Source organism: Pseudorasbora parva, chromosome 8, assembly GCF_024679245.1.
Source record: "Pseudorasbora parva isolate DD20220531a chromosome 8, ASM2467924v1, whole genome shotgun sequence".
NCBI lineage: Eukaryota > Metazoa > Chordata > Actinopteri > Cypriniformes > Gobionidae > Pseudorasbora > Pseudorasbora parva.
The window spans coordinates 14,738,642-14,759,376 of NC_090179.1; the positions used below are offsets into that span (position 1 = coordinate 14,738,642).

Consider the following 20,735-nt stretch of genomic DNA (forward strand, 5'->3'; position numbering starts at 1 on the left):
ATGCCAAAACTTTTGGTTTCGTTGATGTAAACAGGAATCACAGTCGTCAGTGGAAGACAATACGACCTCAGCAAATCCATGCTCTACACTCTTCCTGTATGTAACATCCCTACTAGTATTTCTCCAGTTTCGCTTTAATACCCCCACACACTCCTCACAACTGGAATACGAGACACCCACTTGGAGTTTACCTGTATTATCACTATCTGCCGCATCCATCTTAAGAAGAAACCTGGAATCAGCGTATTTATTATTTAAATGTAACAGCAGTGAACACGGCATTGCTTTCTAACCACAACCCAAGCCCGGTGAAGCCACTTTACACACACTCAGTTCCGGGTGTTATCACAGGTTGTGTGTTTGGACAGTGCACAGTATGGAAGGGAGAGCCGCGATAGAGTTGAAGGAATTAGTTGTCTGTGATACTGACAACAATAACGTCAACCAAACGATTGAGGTAAAGTGGCAAAATGTTTCTTTTATCAATTCTTATATAGCCTAGTGTTATGTTCATTGACTAGTTTAGTTTCTTACGGTGTCTGGGCAAGCGCGTACACGTTCAGTAGCCTACAGTACAGCGTGTAGCTACAGTGTAACTGACGGGACTTGCATTGCTATCTTCGTTTGATCGAAGGATCAATGAAAAAAAGGCGTTAATTTTACTTATTAATTCTGTACAAAAAGGCTACTGTAGTTGTACATTACTACTTAAATGCATACCATACCTGAACGCTTACTATATTCATATTATATATGTACATTGTATTCCGACTTTGTCCCCAGCTGAAAAGTATTTAAGCAGGTTTTAGTTGAGCTAAGAGTTAATATTTGTTTGTCTCCCAGCCTTCAGCTAGTTCAATGATTCTCCAGAAAACTTAAAAAACCAACAGTCTATAGACCAGGTTTGAGACCAGCTAACATCATCAAACCAATTTAGGCTGGTTTACAGATTTATGACAAGTGGCCAAAAAAAAATCATATTATGTGCATAAGTGACATGACACTTTTTTTTTCTTATTTTATAAAAATACATTAGAAATGCAATTCATACATGACTTACTTGAATAAAGGAAATTAGAGCAACGCACACACACACACACACACACACACACACACACACACACACACACACACACACACACACACAGTGTCAAACTTTTTACTGTTTTTGAAGAAGTCTATTCTGCTCACCAATATGTGTATATGTATACACACACACACACACACACACACACACACACACACACACACACACACACACACACACACACACACACACACACACACACACACACACACACGTTGTTTTTTTGTGAATTGTGGGTACTTTCCATAGGCGTAATGGATTTATACCATACAAACTGTAAATGTTATCCCCCTACACAGCCCCTAAACCTACCCATCACAGGTAACATTCTGCATTTTTACATTTTCAAAAAAACATAATTTAGTTAGTCTCATCCAAAATAAGTTAGTTTACATTATATATTATATGTATGTACTGTTTATAAATATTATGTATATTTAAATACATACTCATGCATGTGTATATATTTTTACGAAATATTTGCATGCATATACTGTATATTAATTTATATAATTAATAAATTATATTGCATATTAGTATTTTAGATATGACAAAATTTAAATTAAATGTAATAATTATACACAGTACACACACGCATACATTATGTAAACACAAACCTTTATTTTGCATGTGATTAATCGCGATAAATCGTTTAACAGCACCATGTATCTATATATATCTGTATCTGTGTGCATTCAGGGGGATATAAAAAAGAGACACACACTCTCAATTTATGTATAGGTGTTTTCACACATGATCGTTGGGTGTAGGTAATTGGGAAATGATTGTGCCATTGTTTTTGAAATGTTTGAAGCAACATTGACTCATCTTCCTGTAACAGGCTGTCTGTAAGTTTACCCACACAGCTTAAACATTGTGTGTGTGTGTATGAAATGTTTACATGATGGTCACATGAGTTGTTTCTTAAAAAAGTGTATACATTTCAAAATCATATGAAACCAATACGATTACATAAAATACATTTCTAAGAAACCTTGGCAGGTTTCGTTTCCTTCATTTTAAAAGATGTACCCTTTTCTTTATCATGGACTGTAGCAACTCATAATGTAATAACTGCACATAATTTAATAAGTATTACATTATATTATTGTATTAAAGTGTTCGTAATGTAATCATTTTCTAAAATGAAATTTAAAAGTATTTCTCACGAAGTGTTGCAAAACAATTACACGTTTTGCTATACACGTTTTTTTTCCTTTGTGTGTATTGGAAAACACACAAAAAAGATGGGAAAAAAGCTAATTTGACACAATTTCACATAAAACTGGGCCGGACAAAATTACTGCCACCCTTAAATTAATATTTGGTTGCACAAGCACACCCTTTGGAAAAAAAAAAATACTGAAATGTTCCTATAAATTTCCTCTTCCTATAACCATCAGTAAGCTTCGTACACCAGCTCTCACCTCTTCTTTTGCAAACTGCTCCAGGTCTCTCATATTGGAAGGGTGCCTTTTTCCAACAGCAATTTAAAAATTTCTCCACAGCTGTTAAATGGGATCTAGATCTGGACTCATTTCTGTCCACTTCAGAACTCTCCAATGCTTTGTTGCCATCCATTTCTGGGTGCTTTTTGAAGTATGTTTGGGGTCATTGTCCGCTGGAAGAACCATGATATCGGACGCAAATCCAGCTTTTGGACACTGGCCCTACATTGCGACCCAAAATCCTTTGGTAATCCTCAGATTTCATGATGTCTTGCACACAGTCAAGGCACCCAGTGCCAGAGGCAGAGAGCAAAGAATGTTCCTAGCCATGTCGCTCTAGATTAGAAAACCACAACTGTTAAATTTTCTGTCGGTTTTTGTACACAGTATAACTATACACATCACAGCATGTAAATAGGAAAATGTTGGCGTTATTTTGTCTCTTATTGAGCAGTAGGATAGATGGAGCCGTTTACCTCCAGTCTTTGTGCTAAGCTAGGCTAGCGGTGTGTGTGTCAGACAGAGTTATGGCACGTACAGAGATGAAAATAGTATGTATGGGCTTATCTAACTCTGGGGGATTCGGGGAATAAGCTAAAGTCCCAAAAAGTCAACGTGTTCATTTAAAGATACTCTCATGCCATCCTGGGTCTATATGACTTTCTTCTTTTGAAATGATATTATTAAATATCCTGATGCTTCCAAGCTTTATAACGGGAGAAGTTGAATACAGAAGTTGGTCTGGTGGCGAGATATTTCACTTTATAAAGTTTTAAATATTGCTTTTTTCTTACACAACCTCATCACTTCGCTTTATTAGCCCCTGGAGCCGTGTGGAGTACGTTTATGAGGGATGGATCCACTTTTTTGAGCTTCAATGGACCCCGTCACTGCCATTATAAAGCTTGGAAGCATCAGGATATTTATTCATATAACTCAGATTGTGTTCATTGGAAAGAAGAAAGTCATACACACCTAGGATGGCTTGAGGGTGAGTAAATCATGGAGGAATTTTCATTTTAAAGTGAACGAATCCTTTTACTCTCCCGATGGCTACGTGCTTGTAACAGTGTTTAACATGCCGAAGGAAACATGTAAGCATTCAGGGGATGTGTCTAGTCGTGTGGACTTGCTTTGCAATCATACTCCATGTTTCCGGTATCAAAGAAATATTTTGTAAATAGGAAAATGTTGGTGTTATTTTGTCTCTTATTGAGCAGTAGGATAGATGGAGCCGTTTACCTCCAGTCTTTGTGCTAAGCTAGGCAAGCGGTGTGTGTGTCAGACAGTGTTATGACACGCACGGAGATGAGAATGGTATGTGTGGACTTATCTAACTCTGGGGGACACGGGGAATAAGATAAAGTCCCCAAAAGTCGGTATGTCCCTTTAATAACAATATAATAATAATAATAATAATAATAATAATAATAATAATAATAATAGTAAATATTGCATTTCTCAGGTAGTTTAAGACTTCCAGATTTAGTTCCCTTCCAGTCTGTTACAGCCAGCTCTCAAAATGCAACAAAAAGGAGACCAGATGCTTGAGTTCTTAAAACATTTATTTTAAAGCAAAGAAAAACAAACATAACTATAACGTAAGTAAAGCAATGTATCAGGGCCGGGCAGGACACTCAGCATGGCACAGGCCGTGGAACACCATGCCGGAGACGCCCAAACGACGCTCACACAACAGCCACGGTTATTTCTGCGTCCAACACATATTGTGCGTTGGTCACGCCTCCTCCATACGGCACCTAAAAACACACGCATAGACTGGGACATCACAGAATCGGTCACCTTCGACGAATTGGGCATGGATTTAAGAGAACAATCTTCGAGTGTAATCTAAACAAGCCAATGGACACTGGCATGCGGTTCACACATTCCAGACAGTTTTTTTGCTTTCTTTGCTTTCTGCTTAGGAGCCAAACAATTGCTGTTGCTAACAAAGGCTGCCATTGTGTCTATGAGTCTGCTCCTCATAGGACACCTCTTCAAGTGGTGCGGGTGAGACAGTGTGGACAGTGATGGTCGCAGTCACACGAGAACTGAGGCAATATACCCACAGCTGGTTTCACAGCTTTCTGAGGTTGGGTCTGCATGCTGTTCTGCAGACTTTTTTGACAGAGTTGTGTCTTCAACTTGCACTTTTTTATATAGCCACGATCATCTCCCTGTTTGCTTCAGCACCAGAAAGGGCATCTCCCTGCATCTTTTTCAAGACTTTCTGTTACTTTCTGCCCCTGGTTGACGGTCACGTTTGCTGTCTCTCGTGCTTGGGCATTAGGCACGCTGAGGTGGCATTCAGGGATGGTACATGAATGGGGACATGACCATTGCAATGTTGCGGTCTAGACTCGAGAGCTTCAGATGCGGTGGAGTCCCTCCCCGATCTAGTGCGCCTTCTGGGGAACTCACAGTGGTGACCTGAGAATGACAGTGAGTCAACCATCCTTGGGCCCCTCACTGCTCAACCACACCGCAAGCCATGGAGCTTCCGGGAGAGCGGGCTGGTCCTTCCCATGGGGTACAGCAAATTTAATTTAAAGGATTAGATTAAATTCAGTCATTAATTACTCACCCTCATGTCATTCCAAACCCGTAAGACCTTCGATCATCTTCGGACCACTCCATAGACAGCTATTTAATTACCACTTTCAAGGCCCAGAAAGGTAGTAAAGACATATTTAAAGGGTTAGTTCACCCCAAAATGAAATTGATGTCATTAATGACTCACCCTAATGTCGTTCCACATCCGTAAGACCTCCGTTCATCTTCAGAACACAGTTTAAGATATTTTATATTTAGTCTGAGAGCGTATCTAAGTGTATGCACACTATACTGTCCATGTCCAGAAAGGGAATAAAAACATCATCAAAGTAGTCCATATGTGACATCAGTCGGTTAACTAGAATCTCTTGAAGCATCGAAAATACATTTTGGTCCAAAAATAACAAAAACTACAACTTTATTCAGCATTGTCTTCTCTTCCGGGTTTGTTTTCAATTCTCAAATAAAGATTTGAACGGTTATGAATCAGCGTATTGATTCATGATTCGGATCGCCAATGTCACGTGATTTCAGCAGTTTGACAGTTTGACACGCGATCTAAATCATCTGAAAATCTGCCATCAAGTCATACTTTAGTACTTTTTATGGGTCTTGAGAAACGAAATGTCATTGCTGTCAATGGAGGCCTTTTTGAGCCATCGGATTTCAACAAAAATATCTTTATTTGTGTTCTGAAGATGAACAAAGGTCTTATAGGGTTGGAACGACATGAGGGTGGGGTCTTAATGCTAGAATTAAAATGTTTAACCCTTTAACAAGCACAGTGTGAAAAGTAACACTTTATATGGGTTAACACTACAGAGTTAACCTAACACTTTAAACGGGGCCTGGAAAATATTTTTTTTTTTTTACACTTGCATAGTTAAAAATAACACTAGGTGTTCACCATTAAGTGTTTTTTCCCATTCTCATACACCAAGTTAGTGTTGAAACTACATGTGTGTCAATACCAAAATATTTCCACACTAATATAGTGTTCATAAAATCCCTGATTTGTCATTAAATGTTATCTGCATTGAACTGCGTACCACATGCACGCCAAAACTCATTTTGGGGTATACATTCCACGAGATTGCACACTCGTACTGTTTATATGCATTTTCGTGAGATCGGGCTCCAACTTACAATACCTCTCCACTTTAAATACATGATACTCTAAAAAATGCAATACCTTTTCTCTGGGCGACCAACGTGTTTTAGAGTGCATAAAACCCAGTGCTAGTAACTTTTGATGATGAACTGTGCTATAAAGGGTTTGTTCACCCAAAATGAAAATGTCATCATTTACTCACCCTCATGTGGTTCCACACCCGCAATACTTTTTTGTTCATCTTTAAAACACAAGTGAATATACTTTAGTGAAAATTGAGGGATTCTTGTCCATCCATTGAGTTCAAGCATCTACCACTTTGATGCTTCAAAAAGTTCACAAAGTGATTGGAAAAGGAATCTATGAATTATTGACCATTTAATTCAAATTTTCTGATGAGACACGGTCATTTTATATGATAAACAGGTGGAATTTAGGCTTCACAAACAGTGATCAGCACACAAACAATTCTTGAGGAAGCTCAAACAATGCTGCATAACACAAGAACGAAGCTCACTTGTTCTCATGCTTGAGTTTCTATTTACCGTTTCTGATGTTTGCATTGATAAACATTTAAATTCAATTTATTCATCATATAAAGTGATCAAGGGCCAGATTTACTAACAGCTTGTGCCAGCACAAACCCTCTTTTGGTGTTAAAAAAACTACTGTCAGGATTTTAAGACACGCAATGATAAATTAGCACTCAAAAGGAGTGGACGAAGTTATTATTGCAATTTATTGCATAATGCATTTGTAGGAGTTTTCCACAATGGGAGGAGAGTATTTAAATGACTCAAGCAAGGTGATTTAGAAAGGTTTGCTCATTGTGTTTGTGCCATTTAAAAAGCATGTCTTAAACCAGATGCTAACTGGTAGATTGTGCTGGTCATTCTGGAAATAATCCGCCTACGTCGAACTTACAAATGCTGAGAAATGTAAATACATATGAAAATGTATATAATTAAGTGGTTAAAGAGTATTTCATACCTGTTTAAACACTGTCCGCTCTCCGTGGTCACCCACCATTAATCAAAATGGAAATACTCTGCAAGGAAGGACCGGAAATAGGATCCACTCATCACCAGTGTCAATTATGTTAACTCGCTGTAATAACATTGACTCAGAACTCTGAGTTACACTGCAAGTGTTAATGTCATTTAAATCAATACCAGAATCAACACTTTTTAACTAGGGCTGGGTGATATACTAGTTAATTTTTTTTTATATTGTTCAGTATCAATAATTATTGACATTTTGTATAACCAAAACAGTTTGATATTTGATTTTTTAATTTATTTAAAAATCCGCATTTTATCCACATTATTTAGGCAAACAACAAATTACAGACGCTGGTCATATAATTAGAATATCAATAAAAAGTTGATTTATTTCACTAATTCCATTCAAAAAGTGAAATTGGTAAATTATATTCATTCATTACACACAGACTGATATATTTCAAATGTTTATTTCTTTCAATTTTGTTGATTATAACTGACAACTAAGGAAAATCCCAGTATCTCAGAAAATTAGAATATTACTTAAGACCAATACAAAGAAAGGGTTTTTAGAGATCTTGGTCAACTGAAAAGTGTGAACATGAAAAGTATGAGCATGCACAGCACTCAATACTTAGTTGTGGCTCCGTTTGCCTGAATTACTGCAGCAATGTGGCGTGGCATGGAGTCAATCAGTCTGTGGCACTGCTCAGGTGTTATGAGAGCACAGGTTACTCTGGTAGTGGCCTTCAGCTCTTCTGCATTGTTGGGTCTGGCGTGTCACATCTTCCTCTTCATGATTTAGGTCAGACGAGTTTGCTGGCCAATTAAGAACAGGGATACCATGGTCCTTAAACCAGTTACTGGTTGCTTTGGCCCTGTGTGCAGGTGCCAAGTCCTGTTGGAAAACGAAATCTGCATCCCCATAATGTTGGCCAGGAGCAGCAAGTATGAAATGCTCTAAAACTTCCTGGTATACGTCTGCGTTGACCTTGGACCTCAGAAAACACAGTGGGCCAACACCAGCAGATGCCATGACATCCCAAACCATCACTGACTGTGGAAGCTTTACACTGGACCTCAAGCAACGTGGATTGTGTGTCTCTCCTCTCTTCCTCTGATTTCCCTGATTTCCAAAAAAAGGCAAAAATTACTTTCATCAGAGAGCATAACTTTGGACTACTCAGCAGCAGTCCAGTCCTTTTTGTCTTTAGTCCAGATGAGATGCTTCTGACGCTGTCTGTTGTTCAAGAGTGGCTTGACTCAAGGAATGTGACAGCTGACACCCATGTCTTGCATACGTCTGTGCGTAGTGGTTCTTGAAGCACTGACTCCAGCTGCAGCCCACTCTTTGTGAATCTCCCCCCCATTTTTGAATGGGTTTTGTTTCACAATCCTCTCCAGGGTGTGTTATCCTATTCCTTGTACACTTTTTTTCTACCACATCTTTTCCTTTCCTTTGCTGCTCTATTAATGTGCTTGGAAAGAGCTCTGTGAACAGCCAGCCTCTTTTGCAATGACCTTTTGTGTCTTGCCTTCATGACTAGGATGATTTAAAAAAAATTAATGACATTTTAAATTTGTGTTTTAAAAGCTATAACAATATGTCAGTTTATAATGTAATACATTTCTCATGATGTAAAAATTATTACATTATGAGCTCAGTATTTTACCACGGTTTGAGAAAATTACTACATTACTTTTTAAATGTTTATGCAGTTTGTACATTATGTGCTGTTATTACTTTGAGTTGCTCCAATGGACTCTTTTATGTCCAGTTAGTGGCTGTTTTCTAAAGCTATACTTTAAAATACGGCAACTGTTCAGAGCAGTGTTTTTCTCTTAATATATTTGTATATTATTTTGTAAATTGTGATGCACTGCTGTGCAAATGTTCACCAGGTGATTCCAGGAAATGGAGTTTACCAACCCGGATTAGGGACAGATGAAGTTTCTCATCTTCTACAAGAACCACAGGTAAATGCCTCTTAAACATAACTTTTGATTGGTGAAGAAATAAATGATCTGTATTTACTTCGGCAGATGCTTTTATCCTAAATGACTTGCATTGCATTTAACTGGGTATACATTTGATCAGTTCCTGCATCCTCCAGGAGTTGAATCCAGGATGCCGTTGCTAGTGCCATTCTCTCCTGTTTAAAATCAATGAAACTAAGATGTGCCAAAACAAAGCCATTTTGACATCATAAAATATTTGCAATGTATGTCAAAATGGTTTTGCTTTGCTAGTTTCTTTCATTCAACCACATAAGCTAGTCCTACCACTTTGTCTCACAATGAAATGTGATATGCAATGACTCAAATAATAAAAATGCATACCTTGTTGACAAATGCAAAAAGTGTGCCACTAATATAGATACAATATGCAGTATTTTCACTCATTATTCAAGTTGGCTTCACTTGATATGCCCGTACACTTTTGTACCTCATGCAGAAAAGAAACCGCAAACTGATCCTTTAGTTTACTTTGACCTGTCTGTGTTTTCAGGTTGCAGCACACAATAGGGAACAGCACACAGTGGATGGCGTTGATCGCGATATTGACTCTCCAACTGAAACCTCAAAGGTAAATCTGAATACTATATGGTGTGTGGGGTCATTGATAAATAAAGCTTCATACCTTTGAACAACACTGAGATACAGTAAGGACACCTTGTGATTGCAGTGGCGAAGGGAGCTGCAGAGCCTGAAGGCAGACCTGAATGAGGTGGTGGTGTGGAAACTCAGACTATGGATGGTGATATTTCTCATCTTCTTCGTCATCACTCTGGTTATTGGGATCTCAATCATCGTGTGTCTAGGTACAGATTCTTCATTCATTTTTATTGTCTATTATTAATGTTATTGATGTCACTAGTGCAATTTGTTATGCAGCGTTGGCCAACATTGATGGTCATAGTGGAGATTTGCTTTTAATGAGCCTACTAGTTTGATTAAACCATCAAAATATGAGTAATATACAGTAATCCTAGATGTTAAATAGGAGGGAAGAACATAGCACTCAGTGTGGGTAAGGTATTTATTTGGCAAAATAATTTGGCAAAAAGGCAAACTACAACTACTTTTATTTGCTATACAAAAATGCATAAAAAAAAGCTCACAGGAAAGCATACATTGACAGCATAATCAGTTATTAGTATTTCATTGGTTCTCTCTTGTTTTTGCATGTGTTCATAATTTGCCAAATTTTGATGGCCTGGTCAAAAGTTGGCATGTTTCATCGTGTTATCACATATTAAACAAAAGACTCCAAACACAAATTAACCAACTTTTAATTTGAATATTTGAATAAAGGGTGAAGACGTCAATTTTTCTAGGCCATGAACATTGCGTGATCTTTTGCGTGAAGCATTTAATCTGCAGTTAGCAGATTTTAGCCACCTAGTAAAAAAAAAAAAAAAAAAAAAACGGAAACTGAAAGTTTACATGTAGACTCTAAACGTAAGAAAAAAACATCAAGGAAAAGGTAATTTACCTTAAACCTTGAAGACATTGTGAACACTTCTTAAGGTGTGTTACCGCAATGTTGTGTTCACATTCACATACTCGTAATTACAACTTGTAAATTGAGAATTTTCAGAGAGCTCCGAATTTCCACATCACCACTGTACCATCTGACCGCAGCAAATTCGTTTTGGCCCTAGGTTTAGGCGTTGATGGTGTTGCCATAGAAATGCATAATTACAATTCGAGGACGTGATCAGATCCAAGTAGTTTTTTTAAACTTTAATTTTAAACATGAAATGTTTTTTTATTTTTTTAAAGAGTTATACCACATGACATTGTACAACTTTAAATAAAATAGCCTTGTCATAAAAAAGTCAAATTGTGATGTAATGCACAACTTACTGACCTTGACAAACAGGCTGTGTCCGAAATCTGAAAAATGCCACCTCAGAGGCTGAATTCCAAGGCAGGAAGGCATTAAGGCACGTTCAAATCCAATGTTAGCTTCAATTCCTGTCTCATGAGATACCTTCATCTGATGGATTTTTAAAGGCAGCATAGATGCATCCTTCACTGCCTTTGATATCCCACAATCCTTTGCCCTCTATTCTGTGACAGTTGAGCTAAAAAGCAAATATGGCCTCTGAAAGTTATGTTTGTTGGTCAGTTTATGTGTAAAGGTAAATTTTTGACCAATGTTTTCCACTTAATTTCTAAAGAGAACTTATTACTTTAGTGATTAAATGTGTTTAGTTATCACCAAAGCCTCTCTATTTTGCTGTAGATCATTAAACTGTTGCACTGCCACAAAAGTCTTGTGAGATTGCTTTATGCACAAATGCTGCCAAAGTCGTTGCCTGATAAGACAGCTGCCTAAGTTTTTAAAAGCAGCTCAAGTCATAAGGACTGCAGTGTTCCTCTCTACCTGTTTTTCTGCATGTTAGTCGCACCACATGACCACATGGTTTACCAGATCATCTGAAACTAATAATAGTGTTATGTCATTGATCCTTACGTCATTTCCGCCTTACGGCAGGTCATGACAGATTTGTAATGTTCTCCTGCTTCAAGTACATTAGAGCATATTTACTCATTGTAGCCTCACCTTCCTGTACTTAGCTGACGCCAGTCGGATCTGGCTTGAACATCTGACTTTAAACTGATGTTTAAACTTATGATGTCAGAGAAGGCTTCCTCTATACATTCTCAATATGTCAGCTGATTCTAAGATGATGGAACCATTAAATAAATCATCTTTAATAATAATAATAATAAGCATATTGTACTGTTTTACCAGCATAAACTTCATCATGACCATGTCTTGATGTGTTATAAATTGAATTGGATAAGTAATGCCTGTATAACAATCTGATTCTGAGTGTCTTTGATTGTTGTTTTTATTGTAACCCTCTGTGTTTTAAAGTTAGTGACGACGATGGGGATGAAAATTATGAAAAATCATCATTTGTGGTGGAGCGCTTCTTCAATGGAAATTTTACTCTGGACAACAGCAGTTTCACTTTATTTCCTCTGGACCGAGAGGCTCTGTTAGAGCAGCTGGAACAGCAGGTAATAATGATATGACCATTACTTGACTTTATGCCTCCGAAGTATGCTTGAGAAACCCCTTTACATTATGTCAAAAACACCTAACTCCACTTGTTGGAAGATGTGAGAGATTTGTATGATTGTTGAAATCAATTTATGGATTTAAAGATATATCAGTGCGTTGGTTTTACATGATTTAATTGTGTACATCGGTCCCACGTGAATCAAATAAGTTAAACAAACATAATTTGTTCATGTAACTGCAACATCATGAAATTAATAAATTTTAAGTGACCAAATTAGGTAGTTTCAAAGTTAATTTTATAGGGCTCCCTTTCATGATTCAGACATTAATTAATATATTCATTCACCCTCTTACATTTCATATATTTTAAAGCAGCACTTGGTAACTTTTGCTCTCGGGGTCCCCCTACAGTTGGGAAAAAATAATGTCCTCAACTACTGTCGTAAGCTGTCATCCTACAACAGGGGATGCCATCGCGCGTGCATTTGTTGAGATGACAACCCTGATAGCCCTGAACTAGTAATGCGCGGTTCGTCTCATAACCCATGGACTTCGTATGTCTATTTAATGGTCGCGGGTGCGGGGCGGGTTGTAAAAATATATACAGTGGTGCGGTGCGGGCCAAATAACTTCATAAAAGTGGCGCCGCGGGTTGGTGCAGCAGCAACAGTTCCCCTGAACACTGCAGGAGGAGTTCACATGCAGGTGTTCTTCTGGCGGCGCGTGTGAAATGTCTTCATTCCAGGTACAGTCACTGGCATTTGTTTCAGCATGTCATATGAATATAATTTCTTGGGTTTTATTTTTTTCAAACGCCAAATAATCACGATGCTCACGTTTACAAGCCAGCATCATTATAGTAGTCTCGGGCACGCCTCCTTCAGCTCACGCCGACGAGCAAACGCTGGTCCAATGTTGATCCTCGTCCTGCCTTTAATCCCATCACTTTTTCGTTTCCTCTTATTGCTTTCCTCCAACAAAACCTTTTCTTTCTTATGTGTCTGTGCTGCTTCGGACATGACTATATTATCCGACGAACAAAGCTGGGCTCGCACATCCTAATGTAAGGAAGTGTGGGTGTTGGTGGAAGTGACGTATATGCCGTAAAGCAGTCGAATTTTGTGGCTCTTTTTGTTTTAAAAACGATACAGACCCCATCAGGCTATGGCAGACGTGTCATTCAACCTATTGTAAGTCGATTTATCATCACAAGAGTCTTGGAAATATATTATGAAGTTTAAAAAGTTACCTAGTGCTGCGTTAATGTTACACAACTGAATTATATACTGCACTAGCTATATGACAAACTTTTAGCTAGCAATAGTACACATTAGCATCTTAAATGCTACACATTAAAAGCTCCTTCATAAAAGCTGTAATGACATTAATTGCATTAGTCCACAGCCTAAGCAAATGCTCCACTCTCCTCCACAATGGTAACTCACTGTAATTTAAATTGTTCTAATGATTCCAACATAATTGAATATGAATCTCTATTAAACAGGATCAAGTCTCCTCCTTTCTCATTTTGCTCAAAAATACATAAAATAACACTTTTATATATAATAACAACATTTAGTCTTTCTTGATTTGGCCTTATGCAAAACATGCTGGGAACTAACAAGTGCCGCCCAGTTTCAGTTAATGCTACACAAGCCATTCGTGTAACACAACACAAACGTATTAAGTATGACTTCATTTTGACTTATATTTAAGTGCATTGAACACAATCAAATTAAGTTTGGACAAAATTTATAGCAATTGTGTTGCTTTAGCTCATTTTAATTAAGCTATTTGAACAAGCAGTTAAATATTTTTTTTCAGTGTATGCATTATTTCATTAATGTGATAATTTGTTTTATTTAAATTTTATGTGGCGTTTTTAAGAATGGTAATGAATGGTAATTATACCAAATGGCTGACTCTGGCTCATTTATAGTCTGGTTTCTGTTGATTTCATGAACAACAACAAAAAAAGATTTTAAAAAAAATTAAACGAACAACTATTATGCAGTACAGCAGCAACTTTGAAAAGCAGCAGTTTCATTTTTTTTTTTAAACAGACATGAAAAAATGTCTGATGACTAAGACTATTACAATGTGTTGCACTAAAACCCCCCTCAGAAACACCTTGAGTCATTGTGATTTATAGTTCACATAGAGGCTAAAATACTGTCATCCACAGAGTCATTTACTCAGCTTCATGTCATTCCGAACCTCTATGACTTTTTTCTTCTGTGAAAAAGAATTTGTTTCAAGAACTATGAACATGAGCAATGCTTTCACAAAAGGAACATCGTCGCTACTTCTTGATTAAATTCTCAGTTTCTAACTGATTCACCAAGAAGAGCTAGCACAGATTTCAAGAAAAGATAAAAATTGTTTTTTGTGTTCCACAAAAAAAAGAGGTTCAGAACAACTTAAGAATAAGTGAAAAACAATGTAATTTAAAAAAAATGAACTAACCCTTTAAAGGGGCTTTTGAAACACAGCCATTCCAAAGAGAGTTATTATCAGGGCGCACTGTTTCTGAAACTCCTCTGTTGTAGTCTTGAGTTTCCTCTGGTAACAACCAGGTCTCATTATTCCTTATTTAAAGGCCTAATTGAGTTGTGTGTTGAAACCATAGTCTATAAAAAAAAATAAAAAAATAGACGGAGTGTCTGTGATGTCTGAAGAGCAGTTGTGAAGCGTAAAGTTGTGACGAGCTGGCCGTTGCACTCTTGGCTGCATCATCGAGTGTCACACCCAGATAACTGAAAATGGGCAAAGAGGCGGGAAGTGGGCGGAGCTGAGGTGATGTTATGACTAACAGACAGCAGACAACTGGCTATCCACCTGTCACTCAAAGAGGCCACACCCTTAATTATGCAGAAATGTAGGGCTTTATATAATATAAACAAATGAATTTAAAAAATAAATAACCCCCTCACAGTTGTCATGACGGGCAAAATTAGACAAATAGACCAAAAGACAGTATGTACCAGGTTATAAACATGTTTTTTTCTGCTGTAAATTTAGGAATTTTAACATGGGGCTCAATGAGATTCTGCTCCCTTCTGGAGCCTTTCTCTAGTGGCCAGTCGATGAATTTCAGACCAAGTTACTTACATATTCAAGAAGTCCTCGCTGCAGCCTGTAGCACATTGACGTACTGGATCAGATCCAACACGTAATGGATGCGCGGTGGTTTCCATGCATGCGCGGTGGTTTCATTCACATTTCTATGACGTCATGTACGCATGCGCAGTAGAGTTTTGGGGACATCATTGAATGCACAAGAGAGTTTTACTGGATAGATAAATACTCAAACCGCTCGCGCAAAAATAATGATTAATAACATGCTCACGCCATCAGGACACGTTTTGCATTTTTCCTTGAATGTGTAAGCTACTGGTATTTTAAAGTTCTTTTACAGATAGTGTTGCATTGTACCATGAGGATTAAAATTACAGAGACAATTAGGCTACTTGACTCATGTTTCCTTCCACTCAACAGCAAGTATGATCAGAATATATTACAATTTTAACTGTTTTGCATGCATGTACAGCGAAACTAGGATAATTTAAGCATCACATTTATGAAAAGAGTATTTATTCATCAATTAATTACTTAATACTATTTATCAGTACTACAACTACACAGTTTAGAACATCATCTATATACAATAATGATCATACATTAAGACTAGCGCATATGCATTATAAATTAACCCAGAGATTGATATGAATGATGTCGCCATAAAGATCCACCATCCAGTACGTATTGGATCTGATCCAGCTACGTCATCGTGCTACAGGCTGCAGCGAGGGCTGTCTCTACATATTGGCTTCAAGAGAAACTGGGGGAGGTTGCCGCTTGTTTGAAACTCATGTTTATGGAATGGGGCGAGACATTTCCCAAACATGCTTGAAGCGGTTGAACACACGGATCCAGCCAACCAGTCAGAGCACATTGACTTTTTGGAATGAGGGGATTGATAGAGACTGGAACTAAAGAGTGTTACTAGATGAGAGGTGCTGCATCAATGTCAAATATGTGAAAAATGTTTCAATCATGAAAACTGGTCTTCAAAAATAAATAAGTACTCTTTAAAAGAAACTAAAAAACTTAAGGCCGGCATGCACTGTGCGATTGCAGCAAGGTCACCAACACGCAGTGTACAAGTAGATCTCGCAGGCAATGTAAAGCCAAAGCTCATGATTTATGTACTCACATCATATGGCCTGGTCCTCGAGCTCTAACTTATCTGCTTGCACTATACGTGTGAAATATGCAATTATTATTATTTTTATTATTATTAGCTATTATTATTGGGGGAAGGCTTTCTTTTATTATTAATATTTTTAAGCATAGACTTTCCTGCCAGCCGGACTGAGTGCCTGAAGAGCTGCTGCGTTACTGGATTTAATAGGGGAACACATTTATATGAGGCTGATTTTGACCCCGGGGAATTACATAAAGCAACTTTGCCTGTGAACGCTTTATATAAATACAATATACTGTAGGTAGGTCTAAATCCAGGTTATCACGTATCACTTATATCAATGCTATATATATATATATATATATATATATATATATATATATATATATATATATATATATATATATATCGTCATTTCATCCAGCCCTAAAACTTGTGTAGTTTTTGTCAGTGTTTATACAGTTATCCAGAGATTGACATAATATGGTAAATATTTAATTGATGAGTTGTCAATTACAGTATAACGATGCAATATACTTTACCCCAAAAGTCAACACAAAATGATAATGTTATCTGTAAATCCAAAGGAAAATCAGGAGATGGATATCATAGGCATAAACATATACAGTCCTGAACAAAATCTTAAGATCAGGGGATTCATTGCAAGTTTTACACATTTCGCACTTGTGGATCATAACCGGGTTGTAAGTGCTGCTTCAAAATGCCAAAAGAAGAAACAGGAGCAAGAGACAAAAAATAGAGAGTAGGCAATTTATTGAAAACTGCATTTAAACTCAAACAGGCCGTTCATCAGCTGATCAAAAGTTTAAGACCATAGCCCAAAAATAAACGCACAACAGTACTAAAAGTGTCAAAAAAGGACTCAGTAGTGAGTAGCCACACCGTTCTTGTTGATCACTTCAAAAAATCGTTTCGGCGTGCTTGATGTGACTGTTTCCAGGAGGCTGGTGGGAACGTCGCTCCATGTGGTGAAGATGTCTTCACATAGGGCATCCACGGTCTGGAACTGACGCCCATTTTTGTAAACTTCCCTTGCCATCCATCCTCAAATGTTCTCAATGGGATTTAGATCAGGGGAACACACAGGATGGTCCAAAAGAGCAACGTTATTCTCCTGGAAGAAGTCCTTCGTCAGGCGGGCTTTGTGAATTGCAGCGTTGCCCTGTTGAAGACCCAGTCATTACCGTACAGACGGGGGCCCTCGGTCAAGAGGGATGCCCGCTGCAACAGATCCACATAGCCAGTCGCCGTTTGACGCCCCTGCACAACCTGAAGCTGCATTTTCCCATTGAAGGAAAAAGCACCCCAGGTCATGATGGAGCCTCCTCCACTGTGCCGCGTAGAAAACATCTCAGGTGGGATCTCCTTGTCATGCCAGTAATGTTGGAAGCCATCATGACCGTCCAGGTTAAATTTTCTCTCGTCAGAGAATAAAACTTTCTTCCACTTTTCAATGTCCCATGTTTGGTGCTCCCTTGCAAACTCTAAACAGGCAAGTTTGTGTCGTGGGAGGAGACGTGGCCTTTGAAGATGTTTTTTGTTCTTGAAGCCCTTCTCTAGCAGATGACGTCTTATGGTTATTGGGCTGCAGTCAGCATCAGTAAGGGCCTTAATTTGGGTTGAGGATCGACCAGTCCTAAAATTAAGTAAATACTGAATAAATGCCTTAATAAAGTGAAAGTGAAAAAGCATGTGTAACAGTGTAAATTAATTATCAAGTAAACTAATAAGAGGCAACCGGTGTAATTTATATGTACACGCAGTTGGTTTGGAAGATGTGTGTAATATGGTTTATCTATTTTGCAACACCAACTGGAGGGTAAGCAACAGCCAACAGTTCGTTGAAAAAGCTAGTTTGAAAGCTACAGAACTTAAAGAGGTCCTTCTTTTTGTTTTCTTTCTTACTGCATTAAAGATGAAATAGTCTGTTCTTCTGTTAGTTTTTTCACGCAGCTGCAGGGATTGGAAAAGACACTGAGTTTAGGACAGTTGGTTCGTAGCTCTGCTTCAACTGTGCGATTTTCCCCCTCATGAGGGGCGACCAACATTTCTGCCATGCCAGAAATTCATCTGACCATCCGACAGTGTATAAGCCACAACTTGCATTTCTACTTTCACTTTGGCAGTGTGTTCCCCCCAGTGCTTTTCCTGAGAGGCAGAGCATTGCATATTTGGGATCTCATTTATCTAACACGTCTGATTTGTTTGATTAGTGAGACATCCAGGAGTAGAATGGAGAAACCTCTGCACTGCTTAAAATTGATTCTTTAATTTGATTACACAATCTTTCTGTCTGTGTCTGTATCTCCCTCAGATAACAGAAGTCTACAGTTCTTCTCCTGCGCTGGAACGGTACTTCTCCAATGTCACCGTAAACTCTTTCCAGTGAGTCAATTTCACACTCCATTGTCACATTTTACACCTTTTGTTTACTTGTTTGTTCATACTGTAGTGTGCCTTTTAAACTTTGTCCACACATCATTTGTGCATACCACAGTCTTTGGTGTGGCCCAATCAAGCCTATCACTTTAATATCATGTTAAAGTTGTCAGAAATGAGTGTTTAACCCCTTGTTTTAAAACAGGAACACTACAGCCAAGTTTAAGCTACAGTTCATGATGCCTTTAGAACATGAGGAGTTGGTACGCTACACTCTGAGCCTAAAGATGGTTAAAAATGTGCTTCGCCAACACTTGTATGATCAGGAACCTCCTTATATCATACCAACATCACTCAGAATGGAAGGTGAATACATATGTCGTCAACACAATTCATAGAAATAGAAGTATGGAAATTATATAGTGACAAATTATTTGTTGCAGTAAATCATACCGCACTACCAAATACAAAATGAATATGTTTTGGTTTTATTAGTAGATCTAACTATGATTTTCTTTTGTTTTTCAGTTGGGTAGATAAATAGAACATAAGCTACAAGATTTACAAGATCAACTGTCTGAAGATTAACCACTGGTTCCCTCACATTATTTCATTTGATTGTCTTTTGTACACTTTAACAGATCTGTTAATAATAGTTCACCCAGAAATTAAACTTCTGTTGTTAATTTTTCGCCCTCATGTCGTTCCAAACCCCATAAGACCTTCGTTCATTTTCAGAACACAAATTAAGATATTTTTAATGAAATCTGAGAGTGTTCTGACCTCACATTATTATGAACGAAGGTCTTAGAGGTTTGGAATGACATGAGGGTGAATAATAAATGACAGAATTTAAATTTTTGGGTGAACTAACGCTTTAATAATCACTGGTCATATATTGTACATATTGTATATATACATATATAAAAAAATATTTTTAGATTTTTTTTAAACATTTCATAACACTTAATTGAAACAAATTTTGTAAAACAGTATTTTTTTTGCTTTATTATTATTTTTATTATTATATTTTTACAATAGATAGATGTAGCTCCTGTTTAAGGGTATGGGGTTTACACTTATTTCACAGTTTAAGTCTAAAATGATAATCTCAACACTGATTATGGAAGTCATTATGGCAACTTCCTTGTTGCTCCAGGATGAATTTCTGTAAAAATGTGTGTACTGTAATTTTATTCAAACCTAATAAACACAGGTCATTTTTTTAATCCTTGTGGAGCAATTTTTATTTTGTTATGCAGTGCAATAATGGGACAGTTTTAGTAAGAGGTCTCCAATCGTTATCGGACTGATCATAGCTACGTATATATAGTTGGATTGGTGGTTAAATCAGATGACGAAAAACTTGCAAGACAATTATTCTATGCAAATACAGTAGGAAATTTCATGCAATTAATTATGGAGGATGTTAAATGTGATGAGATGATTGACAAAGCGCAATTATGATGAAGTAGTGAATGACCCAAAGTTGCACAGTTGCAAAGTTATTGTTCTGCTACACACCAAAAATGATGTAATTTCTCTTTATAAAAAGATTACATACTTTTAGGGCATATAGGTAGATGATTTGAGACGCAGGGAAAGTATACACTGAAAGAATGTGCGCTTGGGTCCAAAAGTATTATTCCAATTAATCGTTCCCATAGAGATTTATAAATACAGGTCCTTCTCAAAAAATGTGATAAAAGTTCATTATTTTCCATAATGTAATGATAAAAATTAAACTTTTTCATATATTTTAGATTCATTGCACACCAGCTGAAATATCTCAGGTCTTTTATTGTTTTAATACTGATGATTTTGGCAAACAGCTCATGAAAACCCAAAATTCCTTTCTCAAAAAATTAGCATATCATGAAAAGG

General features: G+C 37.4%; 1 protein-coding gene across 1 annotated transcript; it reads left to right on the plus strand.

The window, feature by feature from the left end:
* Positions 1-34: 34 nt before the first annotated feature.
* LOC137085046 (TPA-induced transmembrane protein) lies at positions 35-20,062 on the plus strand. Its single transcript, XM_067451602.1, has 8 exons — positions 35-457; positions 9,106-9,180; positions 9,713-9,790; positions 9,890-10,025; positions 12,095-12,240; positions 18,787-18,857; positions 19,057-19,217; positions 19,380-20,062. Exons 1-8 carry the CDS (start codon positions 377-379, stop codon positions 19,385-19,387), a joined length of 756 nt encoding a protein of 251 aa, XP_067307703.1. The 5' UTR covers positions 35-376; the 3' UTR covers positions 19,388-20,062.
* The last annotated feature ends 673 nt before the right edge of the window (positions 20,063-20,735 follow it).